The sequence below is a fragment of the Nesoenas mayeri genome, assembly GCF_963082525.1.
Source record: "Nesoenas mayeri genome assembly, chromosome: 3".
Classification (NCBI taxonomy): domain Eukaryota; kingdom Metazoa; phylum Chordata; class Aves; order Columbiformes; family Columbidae; genus Nesoenas; species Nesoenas mayeri.
This window is the reverse complement of record NC_137544.1, coordinates 112,481,967-112,503,324: the sequence shown is the minus strand read 5'-3', so window position 1 is coordinate 112,503,324 and position 21,358 is coordinate 112,481,967. Positions and strand designations below refer to the sequence as shown.

Genomic DNA, 21,358 nt, shown 5'->3' with positions numbered 1-21,358 from the left:
CCGGCCGCCGCCGCCCGGCGACGAGCGCGGCCGTAGCCCCCACCCCCTTCCCCCCGCCCCCCCGCCGCCGCCCGCGCTCCCGCGCCGTCGGGCCCGGCGCGGCCGCCAGCCCCGGCCCGCCGCGGCGCGGCCTCCCCCGCCATGTGAAGCGCAGAAAGATGCGGAGGCGCAGCCCGGCCGCCCGCGGCGAGGGATGAGCCTAGACGGGGAGAAGATGACCGAGGAAGCCTACCCTGACGAGTGAGTGGGGCCGGGGCCGGGCGGGGGCGGCGGGCGGGCGGGGGCCACCCTTTGTTGCCCCGGCGGGAGCCACTGCGGATCCCTCGCCCCCCAGCCCCCACCGCACTGACCGCGGGCGGACGGAGGGACACGGACACGCGCGTACGTGTGCGCGCTGCCCGCCCGCGCATCCGCCATTTCGCGCTCCCCCCCGGGCCGCGGTCATTTGCATACCGCCTTTTCATTCATAAAAACCCCCGGGAGGTGCGGGGAGGCCGGGGTGTGAGGAAGCGGGGGGGAGGGTTTGGGGGCGCGAACCCCCGGACACCCCCCCGCCGACACCTCTCCCCTCCGTGCCCGGGGGGGCCGGGGCGCCCGGCGGGGGCGGCCTGCGGCGGAAGCGGGAGGGGGGGCGGCGCGGCGCTGCCTCCCCTTCCCCCGGCCCGCACCCTGGGGCTGGAGTGGGGGGAGGATTGGGAATACGGGGGGGGGACGTCGCGGATCCCCGCCCCGGCCGCCGCTGCCGTTTTGTGAATAGGAGGGCGGCCGCCGCCGCCGTCACATGACGCCGCATTCATAAATCCGGTCACCGGCGGCCTCCCCATTCACCGCCACCCCCGTACCCACCCCGGCCCGGGGGCTGCGGGTACCGGCTGCGCCCACCCCGCAGAGACCCCCTGCTCGGGAACACCCCCGCAAATAAGCCCCCCGAGAGGCAGCACCAAGACACTCAAAATGCCTGACGGTGCTCCTTTCGCCTTTTAATTTAAAATTCTTTCTTCCGCAAAAATAAAACTCAGGGATATTACAGTGAAATTACAGGAAGGGCTTTTACAAGCCGTGCTGGCCCAAACATCGTTCCTGGCTATCTCTTTCTGGGTTTTGACAGTCAAAGAGGAATGACTCACTTGCGTGCAGGACTGGTTTCGTGCCAAGCGCCATAGGATGTACCGCGCTTTAAAATGACTTCTCTCAGGGCTTATAAAGCGGCGTCCAAATTGTGCAACTTTTTCGGCTCGGTGTTTGGAGCCTGAAAAAAAATCATAATTGACGGCATGCACTGTGCTTATACCTTTGTAAAGTCAAACTCGTTTTAGGGAGATTTACTGAAGAAATCTGAGCGGCGAAGGAAATGGCTTCTGCCTGCAAACGCGTGTGTGAAGAGGGGTTGTTATTTTGGCAATTCTTAATGAAGAGACAATAAATACGTGTTTATGTGTAGCTTCTGAAATTGTGGTTATTTTGAAGTCGGTATGGTTCTTCCAAAATAAAAAAAAATTGAGTTTCTCACAGATTGCCATGACCTGGCAGGCTGGAAGAATGTGGGCAACTAGTTTCCAATAAAAACCCGCTGATTCTTGGTTTAGTATTTTGGTTTCGCTTCTCAAATTGGACAAGAGGAGGAGAGGTGGGTCCTTGTCTCTGGGTTTGAGGGCGCAGGGGCAAACCCAACCCGATTTGGTGGCTGAGAGCTGGTGGAAGATGTTGCTCCCCATGCATTTCCCTGCAGGGCTCGGTGTGGAGGCGAGTGTTGGTGTAGAATGGCGAGTGCTCAGCTCTGATGGTTGTTTCATTTTATTGTTTTTATTTTTAAAATATCTTAATTGTAGGCTGCACTTTGTTTTAGAGTAAATTCTTCCTCTGTGTGATGCTGTGCCGAGGAAGGCTTCAGCAAATGCCTTCATCTGCATCCCACCTGGACTGGGAAGGGAGGCTTTCGGGTGACGCTGCCCCTCCTGGGGTCACCAGTCAACCCAGCAACCTTGTGCTTTGGTCCCCAGGAGGGAGATGGGGAGCACTGGTACCCAACCTACTTCCCAGGAAAGAGTTAGAGTGTTTCTTGGTGGCTGGACACGTTGGCTTTCGCGGGTAAATGATGCGCTATGGTCCTTGGCCCAGTGCACATCCCGAGCAGCTGTTTTCGTTGGGGTGTGATCCAGGTCTTCTCCTTGGAGGTGTTTTAGGTAAGCAATGGTTTCCTCCGTAAGCTCTTCGCTTCCAGCCTTGCATTGATTGATAGCATCGCTGAAGCTGGTGACTCATGGGTTGTTTTTCATTTCAGTGATGGGTAAAGTGATTTTTTTTTTTTCCAATATATACGGTGTTAAAAGAAATAAGGACAGGCTCTCCTGATAAGTTTTCTCAAGCTGTCAGAACAATGGTAGTATAGCGTGCTATTTGCCCTAGATATCTGGCTTTAATTTGCATAGCTATTCTCATTTCACTGAGTGCACTGTGAGCAAATGTTAACAGCCAGATTACAAAAAAAAGAGGACCTCTGTCAGGATGCATTTTAAACTAACCCTCCTCAAGTAAATCATACAGGGTTTTCCCCCATTTTTGACTCTTTTTGAATAAATAAATTTTTGAGACTAGCTCGTAACCTTTTGAGTTTTGAAACAATTTATAAAAATCAAGGAGGGGGGAAAAAAATAGGTCTTTAGGATGCTGGAAACTCATTGGTCCCTTCATGACTGCACCATTTCAGATCGATACTTAGAGGTCAATTTGTCATTGCAAAGCCAGCGCCTCTTTCTGCATCTCAGCCTTTAGTTCTGCGTCCCTCCTTCCCCCCCATCACTGCTGTGCTGCTCCTTTGCACATTTCGGGGAGGGTGAGAGGGGGAAACGGGGACGCGGGGTAATAAATCAAAGGCACCCAGCGAAAGCGGTGGGAGAGTTGAGTTTTGGGCAGCGCGGCTCCCGGGTGGGCTCTTGGCGTCTTTCCACTTGTAAAGCAAGAGGATGGAGCCGAACCTTCGAAGTGATTCGGTGACGCCCGGAGGCTGCCGCCGCCTGCTTTGTTCCGATGCAGGGTTCCAAGAAAGTCACAGGAAGTAATTAAATGGAAAAGGTCAGAGAACGAGGAAGTGTTGGTTCCGCAGCCTTTTCGCTGCTTGGGATGGAGCCGCGACGCCCGGCGGCGGCCGCGTACCCAGGGTGTCCCCCCGTTCGCCCAGCGCACCCCTGATTGATTCCAGCCCGCCTGTGCTGAGCTTTGCAAGTGGGACCGGTGCCCCGGAGGTTTTTAAGGAGCTGTGTGAAGTGGAACACGTCCCAGGCAGTGTAGAGGGTTGCTGCAGCATCAAGGGGCACAGCAAAATGTGGTGACCAGCGGCACCGACACTTCGGGGTGTTGTGTTTTCCCCATTCTGGGGAAAGAAAATTGAACTTGACTGACGCTCGTTTGTACTTCTGCTGGTCCCAACATCCCGCTTTTCTCCATCTCTGAGCAGGGACCAGCGACACTTGCTCTGAATACTGAGTCTATCGATATTGCAGTTTGCCCTTTGCACTGAAAAAATAATTCCTTTCACTTTATTTTTTTTTTCCTTCATTTTCACCATACTTTTGCCCAATACCAATTATTTTTCTGTAGCTGTCATAAGTGGCTCATTCAGCTGACCTTTCCTTTTTTGCTGCAAGCTTGAGCTGGGGAGGAAGGCATGGGACACACTGTGTATCGTGACATTATTGCTTGCAAATAGGACAGGAAATGAAGGGTTGCCAAAATATAACTGTTTATTTCTTGGCCTGAAAACATGCCTGTTTAAAATATGACATGTAAGTGGTTGCTTTGTTCGGTTACTGGGATAAATTTTTAAGGGAATAATAGCTCTGTCGGATGAAGGATTAAAAAAAGGGGGGGGGGATGATTTACCCTTTCTACTTTTATCTTGGAAATGACTTGGAAAGGAGCTGTGGTTGGAGAACCTATGGAGAGGGTGTTTGGCTGGACAACTGGAAGGGAGACCTGTGGGAAGAGGTGCCACAAGCCGGAGGAAACCGGACTTGAGTTTCTCAGCACATTGGTTCACACTATGACCACCGGCAGCCCTTGGATAACCTCGGTCCTGAACTGAAGAGCAGAAGCCTAAACAACCTGCTTTTGGGCCAGAAAGTGAGGGTGTTCAGTGAGGCACCGTTCGACCAGAACCATGGTGGCATAGTCCTCAAGCGTGGTACAGGTGCTGCGCCAGCAGTGGGATCATCTTCAACCTGCTTTTGCAGCCTTTTCTTTATCTGTCTGGGACGCAGCCCTGAGCGTGGGTTAAAAGGTAGGCTTTATCTGCCCATTTAATTAAATCCTGAGGCTGCGAACAAAAGTACGTTGTGTGGCAAGGCTTGCTCTGGATTTAAACCACAGAATTGTTTCCTGTCGGCCACCAAACCGCAGGAAGATGGTGGCAATTGTCCTTCTTCTGGACCAGAATGAAAACCAGGAGCTGAGGACCGAGAGACAACTTAACTATTGGTTTCAGTCCTTCCATTTGCTTTCTGGTGTGCTTAAGGAATGGGCAAATTCATTTAAACCTGGAAAAGATGTACTTGGGAAGTTCGAGTAGGCAGTCGGTCGCATCCCAACACAAGCAGGGGTTACACGTTGATTCAGCCCACTGAATGGTAGCACCCTTTTCCACTGAAGTTGAGATCCTGCGCTTCATCTACAAAGGTGCCCCTCTTGCATTGGCTGTTCTTAACACCAGTTTTGGCCATAGGAACTGCTCCCTTCAACAAATTCATTGAAAAATGTGTTTTGTTTTATTTTTCCTTTTTTTTTCTCTCCCCATTTTTAACAGTAGAAGGCAATCCTTCTTGCAAGAGGTGTGCAGGAGTGGAAAGGGCACAGAGATCAGTAAAACTAAAACTACAGCTCTGGAGACTGTGTTTTTGGTATATGCCCTGTTTACTAAGCGGAGCATTTGATTTTTGGAGGGCTTAAACTTCTGAAGCAATGCAGAAATTTAAAAAGAAATAAAAGGAAAAAAGAAAAGGTCAGTTGATTAAAAGGGGTACAGATAGACTGTGGAGCTGATTGCCAGCAGATGCGAGCCGCAGCGGTCCCCGTTTCTGTGCAGCGCAGAAAGCGAGCGAGCGGCTGTTATGTCCTGAATCCCAGCGCCACTGGGAGAGGTCTTCTCCAGGCCTGCCAGTGGGCACAGCGGTGCAGCATCTCCCAGCACCTGGTGTTTTCTTCCCACCTTGGCCATGGGTCAACTCAGCTGGTGATTTCTAATGCTCCTTTTTTTTCTCTCCCCCACTTTCTTCTCCTCCCTGCTGGTTTTCTGCCAAGGTTTTGTGAGTTTTCTTTCCCTTCCTTCCCTTTTCCCTACCCACGTCCACCCCCTTTCCTTGTCAGATTTCCTTTAATCATTTATTCTGGTGCTTGCTCAGTGCTGAGAACCTGATCCTCTGAAGCTGCAGAGAAATGCAGCTGGGCTGCGCTGGCCGCCTTCTTGATGCCTTCCCTTTGTGCCTAACCCCTCACCTTTGGTTTTGCATCAGCTTTTCAGAGCAAAGGTTGGGTTTGCCTGCATGGTTTCTCATGCCCCGCTTCCTCAGAGCAAAGCAATGCCTGAATACTCTGGCAGGGTCATTTTTAAGGTTTTTATCATATCAACATGGCCATCGGTGTGGGTACCCACAAATATCGTAGCGATGCTCGTCACCTGTTTTCCTAGTCGAGCTCAATGTCAATCTAATGTTGCATGAGCAGAGGACGCTCATCTCCTTCAAGTCCAGGAGGATGTCTTCACTCTGTCTCATCTCTGTCCCTCCTCTGGCAAACTCACCGGTGGTTCCTCCCTCCTCTGCCTCGTACCTGTAGCACCCCGGGAAGCGGCTTTTCCCTGCTTGGCCGGCTCTTTGCCATGGGAGATGCAGCTTTACCTGCAACTGACGCTGGAGCATCTCTCCGTATGGAGCCAGAGATGAGGGGCCATTCCCTCCTTCCGCCGGGTTTCTGCGCTTTCCTGCCCGCTTTCTCCGTTTCGCTTCTCGTTTTGTGCTCTTTCACTTCCTTTCCCCTGCACTCCTGGGTTTTACTTTTTGCTTCTTGCTCATTTGATTTCTGTTCCTTTACGTGCTGCTCTTGCCTGGAAGCGGAACGCCTGCCATCGCCGCAGCTCCTGGTGCAAACCAAACCCCGCGGGCTCTGCTGGTGGTATTTTCTCCCTTGCATCAGGGGAAGGTGGTCTCCCATAACATACAGCCGATGTAGCCATTGGTCTGCTGCAAGAAGTAGATGCTTCACCTTAAAAGTAAGCTGTGTTTCATCAAAAACAACACTACAAAGTGTGCTTTCAAGGATGTTAAAGACCTTACTGCCAACAGCCGGCAGGTTCTACCTGTTGCAGTGGGTCTAAGTGAGATATAACCCAAATTATTATTTTTGTCTCCAGTCTACTTTTTCTTAGGCTTTTGGAATAACTTTCTTCTTAGACTGCATTGCTTGCAGCTTGCACTTCAAGGACTATGTTTTGGGTTTGTTTGTGTTTTTTTTTCTCCCCTTTGTTCTCAACTCCTACATGTGCTATAATCAGAGGACAGATCTTGAGCCCGGTAGCTGATGGCTATTCCAGCTAGGAAGGAAACTTCTTACTGGCAGGCATGGGGAGCAGGGGTTACAGGCGTTTCTGACAAAATTACTTGATATCCCCTTCTGTGGTGTTTTCGAAAGTGAGACTGTGGAGTTGCCCACCTCCACAAAGCCCTTGGACTTTGATACTGGGGCCTAGCAAGGAGAAGAGCGTTTCGTGTCCTGAAGACTGCTGTGGTGGTGGAGCTCGTTCCTTGCTAGCTAATGCTTCTTGGCTGAGGTGCTACAGAAACTAGGCAAAATGCAAGCAGAAAATAGCATCTTTAGTGAACTACCTAAACAATTAAATGGATTTTTTTGTTGTTGTTTGCGTGTGTATTAAATGACATTTCAAAAGTAATGTTAGGACTTGCTACCTCTGTATATCTCCATCTCTAGGAACAGAAGTGTGTGTCTCTTGTTGAGAGCAACTGCTTTCCCTGATTTTTTTGGTTTGTTGTTTCGTTTTTAGTAGGAAGGTTGAGTTGGTCGCTAGTGCACTTCTGCTGTTGCTCTTTGTGAGACTCGCTTGGATGGCGCTGGGAGATGTGTTGTAAAACCTGATGGTGTTTTTGATATAGCTTATGGGAGGCACGTCTCTCTGCTTGTAAGGACCTGCCGTGTGAGGACAGGAGCGTGTTCTGCACATGCACTTGCATCCTGGAAACGCTTAGATTATTTTTTTAATTGCATTATACATACGTCCTATTTGATAGTCCCATTACTTCTTTGCTAGTTGAAAGCGGGTCTGAAGACTAGACAGCTTCCCTCCCTCACTGTGCATTACAATGTTTAGTGTTGCTGGCCTGTTAGGTGAGTAGTTAGGAGCAAGATTAATTTCCTTTGAGATAGCTTAAATGTGCTGAAGGTGTTTGTGCAGCAGTCAGAGTTTCAAAACACTGTGGGAAATCACGGAGCTTCTTGCCTAAACACCGGAGCCTGTTGCAGCTCCGCAGTCTCGCCTACCAGCTCCTTCCTCATCCTCCCCATTTCTTAAATGGTGTGGGTTTATAGGAATTAAGTCCATGCTTAGGATTAGTTGATGCCACTAGCAGCAATTAGCATCTGAGCTAAAGCACATCTGTGTAATCGTTTTTCTTTTTGAGTCGCTAGACCAGGGGTGTCAAACTCATTCTCACCAGGGGCCACATCAGCCTTGCAGTCGCCTTCAAAGAGCTGAATGTAATTTTAGGACTGTATAAATGTAGTAGTTCAGAGTTTTGGCACATTTAAGAGTTTTGATAACTTTGTGAAAGTTATCAGAAAACTTTAAAATTAGATACCGTTATCTTAAAGTCTGGATTAATGTATGGCTATTTCCTTCCTTATTAACCATCCTCAAACAGGACTAGATTTTTAAAGTCCTGCAATATATGTTCACCTATAGTTGATAATTTGCAGCTTATACTTTCTATACTGTGAATCTCATCTAATGAGATAAGGATTTTTTTATAATTTGGGGCTATATAATATTCTGATACAACAAATATGTCATCTACTTCCATGAAAATGAGTTTGACACCCCTGCTCTAGACCATTTATTAATTCACATACTGGTGGCGGAAAGCAGTTTTCAGGGGAAGAGCATGAGGTGAAAGGAGGCTCTTCCATAGCCGTGTGTATATCTGTTTCTAGGTGGGGGGGGGGTTCTCCCTTTTAAGTATGGGCAACGCTCATTGTTTTCTGCAGCCGAAATGACTCCGCACCTGCAGCATCTTAAGCAGGTCCCTGCGCTGAGGGGGATGCTGCCCAAAAAGACACCCGCCGTGCTTGCTCCCCTCCATCGCGCACTGAAAACCGAGAGCTCGGCTCACCTTTGCTCGCTGCATTTCTTCCGCTGACATGCCCCAACACTCCCGCCTGGGCTTTTTTTAAGCGCTTGGAAAGCAAAGCTGGCTGTTTACCTGGTTTTACGAGTGGAAAGGTATGCCCCCGAGCTGATATAGGGTTACTAATGCTTCAAGTTGTGGCATATAGGGAAACATGCACTTTGCCTCAAGTTGAGATGAAATGAGGCAAAGGTGTGGGGTGAATAGTTGGGTTTGTGTCTCGGTGGTGAGCGGCATTCTGGGGAGCTGGTCACGGGTGTCCCTCCTCCCCTGCAGCCCGTCACCCTGCCTCTGGGCTGGAGCGGCAGGAGGGTACCACCAGATCGGTTGTTCGTGGTGTCATTACAAGATCTCTGAGGGCTGGGAAAAGAAAAAGCATCCAGGTGTTAATACTGGAGAGCTCTTTTTGTTTTCCAGAAATCAAAGGGATGCCATAACAAGTTGCTGGAAGGCATCCGTGGAGCTGGCGAGTGAACTTGGCGGTTGCTGCAGGGCTTCTGGGTCTGGGGTTGCAGGTTGTTTACAGTCTGGTTCTTAAAAACTAGGCACAGATCTGAAAGTATCACCCAGGCTACTTCAAAGCACGCTTAGAGTTTTTTCAGCTGTTTAACTTAGATTTTGTTCAATAGTGTGATTCCTTTAATGCTTGGACCTTTGCATCTCTCCATCGTTTGTTGGTAGCGCATGGGTGAGGTTCAAGGACAGAAGTCCAGTGGCACAATGGGGAGCTGAGTGCCTGAAAAGCAGGGGCTAGACCTGTCGTTGACCATGTTTTCCATGGTTTTGGCGATGCAGACGACTTATTTGAGAATATTTCCTGAAACCTAGAGTGCTTGGATCCACTTTTTGACTGCAGTGTAAATCCTTGTATTTCAGAGTTTGTTACACTTAATATTTTTAAAGAGTCTGTGTGTAAATTACAGAAAAGCCACTGGTGCTTCAGCAGAGCATGCTTGTGCATTTTTTCCTTTAAATACTGGTGAAATGATAGCAAAAACTTTATCGCTGGAGACTTACAGCGTTGCCAACATAATTCATTCTTTACTGAAACTTGACATAGGAGGTGTTAAGCTGGTTGCAACCCATCCAACCCATCATTGCTTTGCGTATTGTTACTGGACGTATGCAATTTGGTGGCTGTAAAGATACTGTATAGACGTCTGTGAAACAGTAATTCCAATACTTGTGTTGCACGAATTACCTTCTGTTTTTAAAAAAGTGTCTGATATTTAGTTGAACTAGAGGAAAAACTTAGTGCAGAGCTTGTTTTCTGGGTTTAAAAGCAAGAATAAAAGGCTGCAGTACAATTAAACCACTAGCGCTGCTTAAGAGAAAAGTTTCCTGATGTGTTTGTTTTTGGTTTTGTCTTTGCAAGTATTTAGGATTTTGGTATTGTGGTATTAAATATTATGATATTAAATGAGAGCTCAAATGTTGAATGGATGGAAAATTATTAAGCAGTGCTGGAGATGAGCCTTCTGCTTGTTGTGTGAAGGAAGTGAAATGTCGAGAGTTAGCTAGCTTGGTTAAAAAAATATTAAACAGGAAAAGGTAGGAGAAGGGGAGAAAAGGGCTAAATGCATTTTAAAAATGCTGTTAAAAACCCAAACAGCATTATGTATTATATACACAAGGAGAACTTGCAGATTTTTCAGAAAAAACACCCTAAAAAGGACTTTATTTTTCCTGTATCTTGTCTGCCGTAGTGACTTGGAGCTCAGTTCTGCTGAACCGTGGGACTTTTCATGGAACATCTACAGCCTCTGCACTTTGAAGGCGCTGGGTGTAAATATTACAGAATGACTACGGACAGGCAGGCTGGTGTGGAGAGCACGGCCTTGCAGTGCAGTCAGGAAGTTCTAGAAATACCCTTTATAAACACTGCATCCTACAGGAAGAACCTTAAAGCCCAAATAAACCATTTCCCCTATGCCTATGTATACATAAACTCTACTGGTTCAAAAGATCTTATCAGGTCAGTGATGTGCCTTTTTACAGTAGCTCCTAAAACAAGTTACATGATAAATACCAACTCTTTTTCTCCTTTTTTTTTTTAGCTTATCAGGTTTGTTTGTACTTTTTACAAGTTATTTACAAGTCTGCATCTCCCTCACCCTTATGCAGAAGTCATAAACCTTCCCAGGTCAGTTCATGTGGATAAGTGACCATTTTTGGTTAAAATCCTTGCAAACGCAGAGGCGCGTGGCTTGGTGCAGATGGGCAGAGGCAGAAGGAGGGTGGGTGATTTTTATCTGTTTGACTTGATGTCTGCCTGTGGGGGGGATCTTCCCCCACCTTAAAGTTGTGCTTATATGTATGTGGTATGTGTAGAAATGATTAACAGGCAAGAGACAAAGGGTAGGCAGAGATATGCTTATTTTTTTTGGTGCCTTGGATTGAACTCCAAAAGTTTGTTGGTGCAGAGATTGCCATGCCCATCTTGATGCCGGGCTGGAAAACATTAAAATATGTCTGCTTGTGGTACAGTGATATTTTTACCCAACTTCTCTCCTGTGTTTGCACATAAAAAATCCTCTTGCTTCTCTCCCGGTTTTATTATTAGGTCCCAGAAATGCTTGTGTACTCAAAGGCCAAGATCCAGCTGGGGTCTCCCAGTTTTTGGGTATGGCACTAGCGGCCGCTGTGCCGATCCCTCCCCAGTGAGCACTTAAGGAGCCCTTTGAAATCACAGGCTATGAGTGAAAAAATCCTGGCTTAACAAAGTCTGCCACCCAGCCCCTCATTTGGTTCAGTTCTGCATGCATACCTTTAAACAAGGTCCCTGAGATAAATTCCCAGGGCGTGCAGACTCCTGTAAGCAACAAAAAAGTCTGTTCCCTAAAGTCAGCAGCCATGTGGTTTATTGTAGAAACGGTGATTGTAAACATCTATGAACTGAAACACAAAAATCCCCATCTGAGGCATTTTTATCGTGGGTGCCAGGGTTTGGTTGTGGAGCGCCGAAATTCTGCTGCATCCGTGTGCCTCAATATGTTCTTGTTCAGGAAAGCTCTAGGCAAATTGTAAACTGGGTTAATGCATTGATATAATTCACTGTTCTGTACAGAAGTCATTAAGAGATATTTCTAGCAACTTTGTTGATGGTGAGGGTGTTTGGGTGTTTTGTTTTGTTTTTTTCCTCTTTCCCTCTACAATATCTCTAAGGAAGTGTGGGCCACCTTTATCAGAGTATTGGTGGAATAGCTTCCCCCACCTTTCATAAGGTCGAACAAAAAAGCAAACACTCCTCCTTATGGGAAGGAAGGGATGGGGAGAGAAGGCTGGTTGTGTATACTTTCCCATTCATGTTTTGAAAAGAAAATACATAAATTTTTTGAGTTGGTGCCCTGTAGTTCATGTGATTATAGGAGTTGAGAGGTGGAAGCTTAATTTGCTTTCTCAGCGCTGACTTAAAGAAACAAAAGCAAAGGGGAGTAGCAGTGAGCTTGCTGATTTGATTTTGCCTCTATTAGACAAAATGCACTTCAAGTTCTACGGTGATTTAAGGAACAAAATCCCTGGGTGCTTTTGCAAATCACTTGTCTTTGTGTTACAAGTGTAACTAAGGTTTATGTGTTGATTTGGAGTAAGATGATACCAAGTAACATGTCCTTTGTTCCGGCACTTAAATTTTGGGATTTCAGTAAAGTACGTGCTTTTTGTGCAAATTTAGTGTTAAGAACAGTTAAGTATTACTGGGTTATTTCCCTCTTCTGCTTCCTCTCTGCTAGACGAATAGGAGGGATAATTTTTCACAAGACCATTTAGCAGGTTGTAGTTCTACGTGGGTCTGGTACTGTTCTGAAAATAGCTAAACCTAGTCGTCCCCTATATGTGTTTTAAGAGGGGAAAAGTTGCTCTGATTTACCTGCTTGGGCTATGAATGGTAGAGGTGGGAACAGAAATTTGCTTCCCCAGCTGGACCTTCTCCAGATGATCACCCAGCCTCAGTCACTGGTGGTGAGCCCTGGGTACCTACTCATGGTATAGATGTTTAAGGCAGCAACTGTCCAACAGTAAAGCAACCGCTGCCGTCTAAGCAAGGGTGACAAATCCAAGCTGCTTTGCCAGGGCCTTCTGGATCTGTTGTTTCTGACCGGTCATCTGTGGAGCAGTTGGAGACGATATATGACATATGCGGTTAGTTGCAATTAATGCTGTAACAGACTCATTCAGTGGACTTCCAGGGATCTAGCTGAAAACTGCTGCTGGTGGTTGCAGGGAAGGTGCCTGAGCCTGGAAGAGGTTGTATCTTCAGATGGTTCGTGTCAGGTGGCCTTCAGCTATGAACTGAGCATTAAAGACAGATCCTTTACATCTTTTGTCATCTTTTTGTGGAAATGTTGGGCCGCATTAAAAGAATGCTTGGTTAAGAGCCACCACCGTTGCTTTTGAGTGCAGTTAGTGCTTTGTTTTTTTGCAGTGTATATGGAAATAAACATTCCTGTGCGTAAGAGGGACGGTGGGGACAGAAGGGAAGGATGGGATGGTGGAGAAATTTGTTGACTTAATTGGTGGTGGGTCAGCAGAAAAAGGACTCATCGTTTTTGTACTGATTCATTCCAGTTGATGGCTTTATAAACTGCCATGACGTGAACCTGGGCCAGCTGGGTCACCCCTTGCTACACAGGGCACGGGAAGGTGGTGAATGTATTTTTCTTAGACCAGTAGAAATGAATCTTCTTCATGTCTCCAAGCAGCGTCTTCCAGTGTCAGCTGGTGTGCGTCTTCCTTGGCTTATTGTTTAAAGGAACATTTCTTATGGGTACGAAGCACCTGGCTTTTTTCTTACCTGCTGAGCTGCTGGGATTTTTGCAGAGGAAAACCCAATTCTGCTTCCTCCATGAAGCAGTGTGGGGAGCACAAGGTCACACCGAGCCCCTCTTTGTAAAATGACTCAGAAGAGAGGGATGCTTTGGGTTTTGCTATCTCTGAATTGAAAGAGGCTCCCAGCAACTGATACCCAGCTGCTCTTTTAAGCCATTATTTCCTTAGGTGGAAGGAATAAATGCTCAGCCCCTTTCCTCTACTTCTTCATGTGACTTTTGTCAGCAAGAAACTTCTGCTGCTCCCCGAACTTCTGAGTACAACGAGCTCCTCAGGACAGAAGAGGGGAACTCCTTGAGAGCACTCTCCAGCATTGAAATGCACCGTATAAAAGCACGTTTGTACATTTTGTTACACGCAGGAATTCCTGGCCGTACCCAGCTGCAAGTAAATAGCCAGGGAGAGGCGACCGAAGCGTGACGGATGGCCGAGGTTGGCGCGGAAAGGCACGCAGCGTGGAAATCCGTGGTGCAAAGCAAACGATAAAGGGAACCATGCTGTGTTTTATGGAAGTGGTGGTGTGTTAGGGGAAAACTTGCCCGGTGCCTAAAGCTGTGCTCAAGGTCTCCTGCAACAAGTACAGAAAACACAGAAAGGTTTTCTTCAATCCCTAGGTAAATTTTCATGTTGTGTCGTCCATTTCAGGACACTTGCAAATGATGATAAGTCAATGAAAGGAAGTAACCCATTGGGGTGTTTTGCTGATGTTTAGCTTTAAACTCTGTAGAGAAAAAACTCCAGAAGCTTAAAATCATTTTCTAGAGGATGCATATTGTAAGGTCCAGGAAGGTCTTACCTATAGGTTGCCTGAGCTGCCCTTGCAGCCCCCTACGCTGGTGAGATGGCACAAAACCAAGCAGGGTTTTCCTTGGATGGTTCCAATGGGAATGTGCCTGGTTGAGCACCTGGTTCAGGCATCTCTTGCTGTGTGATTCATAAAGGGAATTTAGAAACTCCCTGGACAGCAAAGGTAGATTTTTTTAAAACCCAGCAAAAACTTAAAGACTGGAGAGAGGAGGAAATGTGGCCTGTTGGAAGGTGCTGTGTTGCAGGGAATGTGAATGTGCTGTGCAAGAGTTTCTTTGCTTAATTGAATAAGAGAAGTCAAAAGGGTGTGCACATTCACAGCTTGTACATGTTCTTGCTATTTGATATTTAACTTCTGAAAACTGTAGACCTTAAATATGGGGAAGCAAATACTTAAAAGGATAAAATCAAGTATATTGGTTTCATTTTGGAATATCTCAAATACAGGAACTCTTTTGCAGGAATGTGGCTTTTTTTTTGTTCATGATCTAATTAAAATGCGAAATATACTATCTTCTTTTGTGCTTAAGGAATATGTTTGCTTCTGTATGTGGCAACTCCCCTCTGCAGGGTAGCCTTAATTTTGTCAAGAGTGGTTTGTTGTAAAGGTCAGAGGGTGGTTACTGTCTTTCCTGTGATCAGCTGCGCAGGCAGATGTGAAAAAAGTCTTTCTGAGATTGGTCTTTGTGGTTTTTCATACAAAAACACATGACTTGGCACGGAGATGTGTAAGTTTGCAAGAAACCTGTTTATGGAAGAAGGTATTTCCCATGTGTTTGGTGACCAGGAGGTGCCTTCCAGATCGAGTCCGCTGCCCGAGCATGGCCAGCGGTTGCAACTGCTCAAGGATGAGCATCAAGGTTTTGATAATGTCAAGTAGTTTGCAGGCTTTTTCCTCACGTTGTGTAGCATGGTGGTCTTGGCTTATGTTGTCTATGGCTGTAGCTCTAGTTTTGTGAATGCTTTTTGCCATTTAGGGCTCCTCTGTGTTTTGGATCATGTGTAAATTAAAATTAGTCTTCCCATGTCATGGAGCAGGACTGTGACAGAGTGAGTTTCTATTTTATTTTTATTTCTTTAGCTAGACAGTGTGCTGGACATGTTCTTCCTTTTGGGTAAAATTAACCCTTTTTGCCCACCCCAAGCTGCTCTCCCACCCTTGGACTTTCACAACGTGAGACATGCAGAGCACACGGTAGGTTGGCACGCTGTTTCAATTAACTATTCAATTCTTTAGCCTGGGATATGACCTAATTAAACTTGAAGAGCATGCTTGCCTCAGGTGAATAGCAAGCCTGCCCAAACAAGCACTAGGACACCAAGCAAAACGACTCCATATCAAAGGAAAAGCTTAATTTTAGCCTTACAAATCTAAATGGGATGTAGCACCTTCAGCAGCCCGTGGATGCAGGTCACTGCATTGCCAGCTCTTAGCAAGTTAAAGTCAATAAAATCTGCCATTTGGAAACTGCCTGGGCGCTGCCAGGCTCACGAGAGCCGCCTGTGCCCATTTCACAGCTGTGTTTCAAGAAGGTGAGCGAGAAACCTCTTTGAGCCTGGCAGAGGATCATGGAGAAGTCCTGAGTGCCATCCAGGAGCAGGATTTTTAGAATAGTCCCCGTACCATCCTCCGTACCAGCAGCTGGTCATCGTAGGCATGGTGGGTGTCTAAGGTCCCTGGCAGCAGAGCACAGCCTTCCTCATTGCCACCGTGGTTGGCAGGAGAGTCCACACACTCTTAAATGCCATTAAGCCGCTTGATCTTTATTATTATTATTATTATTTATTTTATTTCTGATGTCATTGGCATGCATCTCTGACATGCTGAAGTAACCATGGACTTCAGACGCTGGTTGATCTTATGGATGAGTTAAAAACACCCTGTGCAAGGGCTGCATGAAGCCAAGAAGTCATGAGGTGCCCCAGAAGCAGAGATATCCAACACTTTCAGCATCACCTGGCTTACAGCTGTCCTTGTGCTCTGTAACCAGCATCACCAAGGCTAGGAAGGCTGCTTCAGACAAGGCACCCATCATTTTATTGTGCTTCTTTGTTACTTCTTGCTAATTTTGTATGCTTTGAAGAAAGGGACTTGAAGACCCAATCTGTGACTTCTGAAAGTATCTCTTGAGTATTGACAAAGGATGGAGAAAAACAGACTGTCTTATTTTGCTGATTGGCTGACAGTTGACGAATTGCCCTAATTGCAGGAGTCAAAGTTTGATATTTTTTGTAGAAGCATTGTCCAGTTTTTCCTTCATAGCTTGTTCCTTCATCTTTGACTACAGCAAAGAAAGAAGGGGTGAAGCCAGAATATTTGGGTGTCATTTCAGGGTTGAAATGACATTTCTGGGTGTGAAGTGCAGGGAGCCTCGGCAAGCGCCATATAGGGATGCAGGTTCTCACTGCCGCCTCAAATACTTAATTAGCTGGAGAGCATGAACTTTAACAGCGCTCCTGGTAGTGATTTCCTAGAAGCTGGTGCTCAATGGCTCTGTCTGTGTCTGTTATTATTATTCCAGTTTCTGCTTGTAATTAATGTGAGTTGTTTAATTACCAATACTATCAGTCAACGCGAGGAACTACAAGGCGGTGTAAAACGTTTCGTCATGGAAAACCCTGGTATGCTGACTACACGTGGGAGACAAAAACAAAAAATTAGGAAAGATTAACAGCTGGTCCTCTTGGATGTGCAGCGATTCGGTAGGATTTTAATGTGATGAATCACTTGACAAGGGAATGCGAGTTGGTATAAGGCAGGTATTACTGTTGAGCCTGGCTCAGGTGGGCTTTTGGGCACAGACCTTTGCTTATCCCTTGTCATCGGGGAGCACGTTGATGTGCTCCGCACCACTGTAGCAGCATCAGCATTTTTCTAGGCACGAATAATACATGTGAACTCAAATTTTAAATTGTTTCTGAGTCAGATCTTTGCTTCTCTGATTTTACTTCTATTTAATTTACCATACCATTTTTATAGTTGCTTGCTATCCTAGTTGATATGTACAAGATCAGAAAGCATGTGGATTGGTATATTCTGTGTCAGACAAATAGCGAATGCTTAATATTTAGTGCAATATATAGGTATATATTTGTCTATACAAATGTTCCATACAGTAAGCATACGAATAACACATACGAATAACTTCAGTGCAGTTGTGGTAGAGGTCAAATCCAAATGGAAAGCTAAGCTGATAGTATTGCACTTGATTTTTTTTTTATTTTTAATGTAGATCACTGTCCTCCATAGTTAACTAACATCTGCTAACTAACATGGACATCTAGTTTTATTTCCTAAGCGATGAATGCCTTAGTTTGAAGGGATCACTTCCAGTGGTCAAAAATAATTAAACAGCATAGGGTACTAAAGAGCAAAGTGATGAGAACATTTCAGAAGCATAAATATTTAAACAGATCTTTTTTACAGTGTGAGTTAAACTCCATTTCTGTAGTTATGACACTTCATGTTCTGGGAATTCTGCAGACAGATGTGAGCTTAATCCAGCTCTTAGAGTAGCATTTGGTACATCTGCATAGCACTGGTTGCAATGGGAATGATACGAAATTTTTGCAAGAAGGAAGTGGAGAAGTTGCTTCAAAAAGCTCCTGAATGAGGATAAATTGGTGTGATGTCCCTGTCCCCTGCTTTTCCCACCTCCCGTAATAGCAGAAGACCCCTGGGCAATGCTGTGCCTCAGCCCAACTCACTTAAGTAAGATAACTTATGTATAAGATGGGGCAGGAGTCCAAGGGCTCCTTGTGATGCCACCATGATCTAGCACGAGATGTTTGGGGTGGAAGGAAAGGTTGGTGCCTCCAAAGTGGTTGTGTCTGCTCAGCTGAGGTGACTTGCAGCTGTCCAAAAATAGTTGTGCCGCCAATTTGCTGTGGAAGCGGTGCTTGGCTTCAGCACGTCCCCATTGCATTGGAGGGGCTGTAATTCACGGTGATGGTAGTTTTGTTTAGATTTGAACAAACTCCAGGACAGTAGAGTCCAGAGCAGCTTTTCTTTGTAGTTTGTTTGTGGCAAAACCCTTCATTTCCATCAAATATTACCTTATTTGGGTATTACAGTGAATATACTGAAATATGTATCTGGAGAGGGAGTGCCTTCATCCTGTGGCTGGGGGTGATGGAAATGCAATAGCAAAATAACTTGATTTATCAGGTTCACCTATAGAACACTGTCCAGGTAGCAGCAGCCCTTTCAGAGGCTTCCAATGTCTTTAAGGAAGGTGAAAAGTAAATGACACTTTTGGCTGGGGAGGTGTCTAATCTGTAACGTGCGGCATGGCCTCCCTGGCCTGCCCGCTCTGGGGATCTGAGTGAGGAAACTCTCTGCAGCTGCTTTTGTATAGAGAATAGTGTGACCTGCAGATGGAGGCTTTTGCTGGTATCTTAAGCTTCAGAAAAACAAATAGTCCCTCAAAATAACATAAAAAAAATAAACTTCCACTTCTTCCTGTTTTTATAGTTTGCTTATTTCCTCAGTGTCATGGTTTTGTCTCCAGTACTGCAGATTATTAATCTTCAGAGGATCAGGACCTTCATAGAAATATTTCCTGTACATGTTTATCTGTCTCTTTAACAAATTAGTATCTACTTGTTCTCTTCTGAATTTTCCTGCAAATAATAGGAAGCTCTGCTTCAGTAATAAGGCTTTTTTGCTAGAAAAAATATCTAGATGAATCACTGTCAGGGCTTAAAGTACCTTTTGTATGACTTAGTCGATGGCATCCTTTAGGACATCTGCAAGTAGTACCAAATTCCAGAGGTCACTGTCCTTGTGTTGGGTTTGTGGAAGTTTTGTTTCAGATAAACTTCATTTATTTGGTTGTAAGTTCATTTGGAGGTCTCCTGTCCAAGTGTTACCTAGACACCTAGAAGAGGGATGCTGCTAAGTCTAGAGCTTATCTTGAGACTACCACAGATTTCCACTTAATTTATTAGCAGAAGATGTATGCAAGGCAAGCGTTGGCTATTAATCAACAGAAGAACACTATTTTGCATGTCCAGCCTTTATTTTGCCCTGTTTTAAAGGGAATGGAGGCAATATTTTCAGCCACTGTACTACTAATTGTTCTTACTTGTAGCTAATCTCAGGACAGTTTTTGAATACATGGATTAAAGATGTGCATTTAAATATATTCCTCCTAAAACACGCATGCTTGCGCATGGCGGATGGGGACTTGACTCCTAAGTTCTCCATGGAGTTGTTAGAGCTTGGGTACATCTGGACAGACTGAAGAGAGGATGCTGTTTCTCCCTTCTACCTCAAAATTGATGGTATCCATCATCCATGCATCTCCAAGGAAGCGCACTGGATTAGGATGAGTAGCTGGCTTTCCTACTCACTTTTCTATTTTGGATGGAGCTCTCGTCATCCAGTTTGTCCTTGAATATACCAAAGCTGGGTCTGTTATGCCACCCGCAACTCAGCGCTTGTGCTGGCACTGCCTTGGGTTTCTGCAGCATGCACCAAATCACACCAATATCCATGGCGTCTTCACGGTATTGGCCTGGTGGCTCCTCCAGGGCTGTCCCTGTGGTGGAGGAAACATGGGTTGGGCACCTTATTGTGGTGCTAACATTCATAAAAAGGCATCCCTGGATGAAGAAGCAGCTTGAGGGTCCTTCAAGGCATAACGTTTTGAATTGCCCCTTATCCCACTTTGCAGATTAATATAAGAGAGAGCACTTGATCAGAGTCAGAAAGGCTTGGGGGGGAGTGGATTTTTTTTGGTGTTTGTTTTGGTTTATTCTTTTGATTGTTTGTTTTTCAGACAACTCAGCAACTTGTGATATCCCATCTGGGTGCGAATTGTTTAGCAAAGCTTATATTCAACTCTCTTTGGGGCAATGCGTGCGTATTTCTCTCCCTTAGCACGTTGAAACGCCATCACTTTTTTTCTCCAAATATTAATTTCTAGTGGACAACAAGGCCTTACAGGGCAGTCTTGGCACGTTGTGCTTCCACCACCGTCTTGTCAGGGGGCCAAAACATCTCGCTGGAGTGTTGGGTGCGGAGCTGCATCCCTGTGCACAAATGCAGCAGAGACCCATCTTCAGACCAAGGCTTTTCCTTTCCGAAGTTTCTGTTGCTCCAGGATATGAGTGAACCTAGTGTCAGAGCCAGGTAAATCCTAAGTGAGGAACTCAGAAACTCATAACTGCATGAAACCACCTTAAGAAAAAAGAAAACCAAGTTGGTAGATGTGCACACTTATCCTTCTACATTCCCTCCTGTCGGTTTTTGTCTTTGGTAAACAAGAATTAAAACCCTAGTTAAATCTGAGTTTAAGGGGAAGGGAAAAAAAAAATAGGCCATTTTGGATTGAGATAAACGCTTGCGGTTCCATTATCATCCACTGAACACATGTAGAGTGGTTATAACACAGCTTGAAACAGTGAAAAACAAGTGGAAAGTTAGAAAAAAATCAGGGTATGTCTTCTTCCTCCTGTCTAGATAGTTACCTTAATAATATAGTGGGGGTGGGCAAGGTATAGATGGGGCTTTGCCCAAAGACAGAAGGTAAATATTTTCTTCTTGCAGATCTTCAGCAAGAAGATAATGTTACTTTTCTTCAATATTCATTTTTTGATGTTTTTAAACAGTGCATTGTGGCCTGTTAAATCACAAAATAATTTCAGTTGGAAAAGACCTTTAAGATCATCAAGTTCAACTGTTAACCCGACACGTCCAAGTCCACCTCTAAAGCACGTCCCGAAGCACCACGTCTACGTGTCTTTTAAACCCCTCCAGGGATGGTGACTCAACCACTTCCCCAGGCAGCCTGTTCCAGTGCCTGACAAGTCTTCAGTGAAGAAATAGAATCATAGAATTGTTTGGGTTGGAAAAGACCTTTGAGAATTAATAGATTTTCATAAGCTGTTACTTATACATATATATATATATATATATATATATATATATATACTTAGATATTTAGATATTTTCTAAGCTTAGCAGATTTTTTGGTCTTGTGTGGGACATTGATGGTATTCCCCAATTAAACTCAGGAGATTTGAGGTTGCAGCTCCCAGCTAATACTGAGTGTGCCAAAAAGCCGGATGGGAACTGAATGAGCAGCTCTTTCACCACCTTTGCTGCTCGAAGGAAAGGCCACAGGAGCCTTCGGTCACCTTCAGATATGCCAGAGGACACAGACTGTCCCTAAGCAGACGTACCTAAAACTTAACCTTTTTGGAATGAATTGGCGATGAAAATGTGAACGTGCAGCACATAGAACAACTCATCCTCACTCGTCAGAATGAGAATATGGGGTGACCCCACTGATTGAATTCCATGCCTTTTGTGA

The 21,358-nt window shown here is 45.7% G+C and overlaps 1 protein-coding gene across 1 annotated transcript in view; it reads left to right on the top strand.

The window, feature by feature from the left end:
* Nucleotides 1-193: 193 nt before the first annotated feature.
* Nucleotides 194-21,358, top strand: part of SPRED2 (sprouty related EVH1 domain containing 2) — a gene marked incomplete at its 5' end in the record, with an annotated part of 63,357 nt that continues 42,192 nt past the window's right edge. Inside the window, one exon of the mRNA XM_080341155.1 lies at nucleotides 194-240. Within this exon, the coding sequence (XP_080197281.1) occupies nucleotides 194-240 (47 nt within the window). The remainder of the gene's footprint in view (nucleotides 241-21,358) is intronic.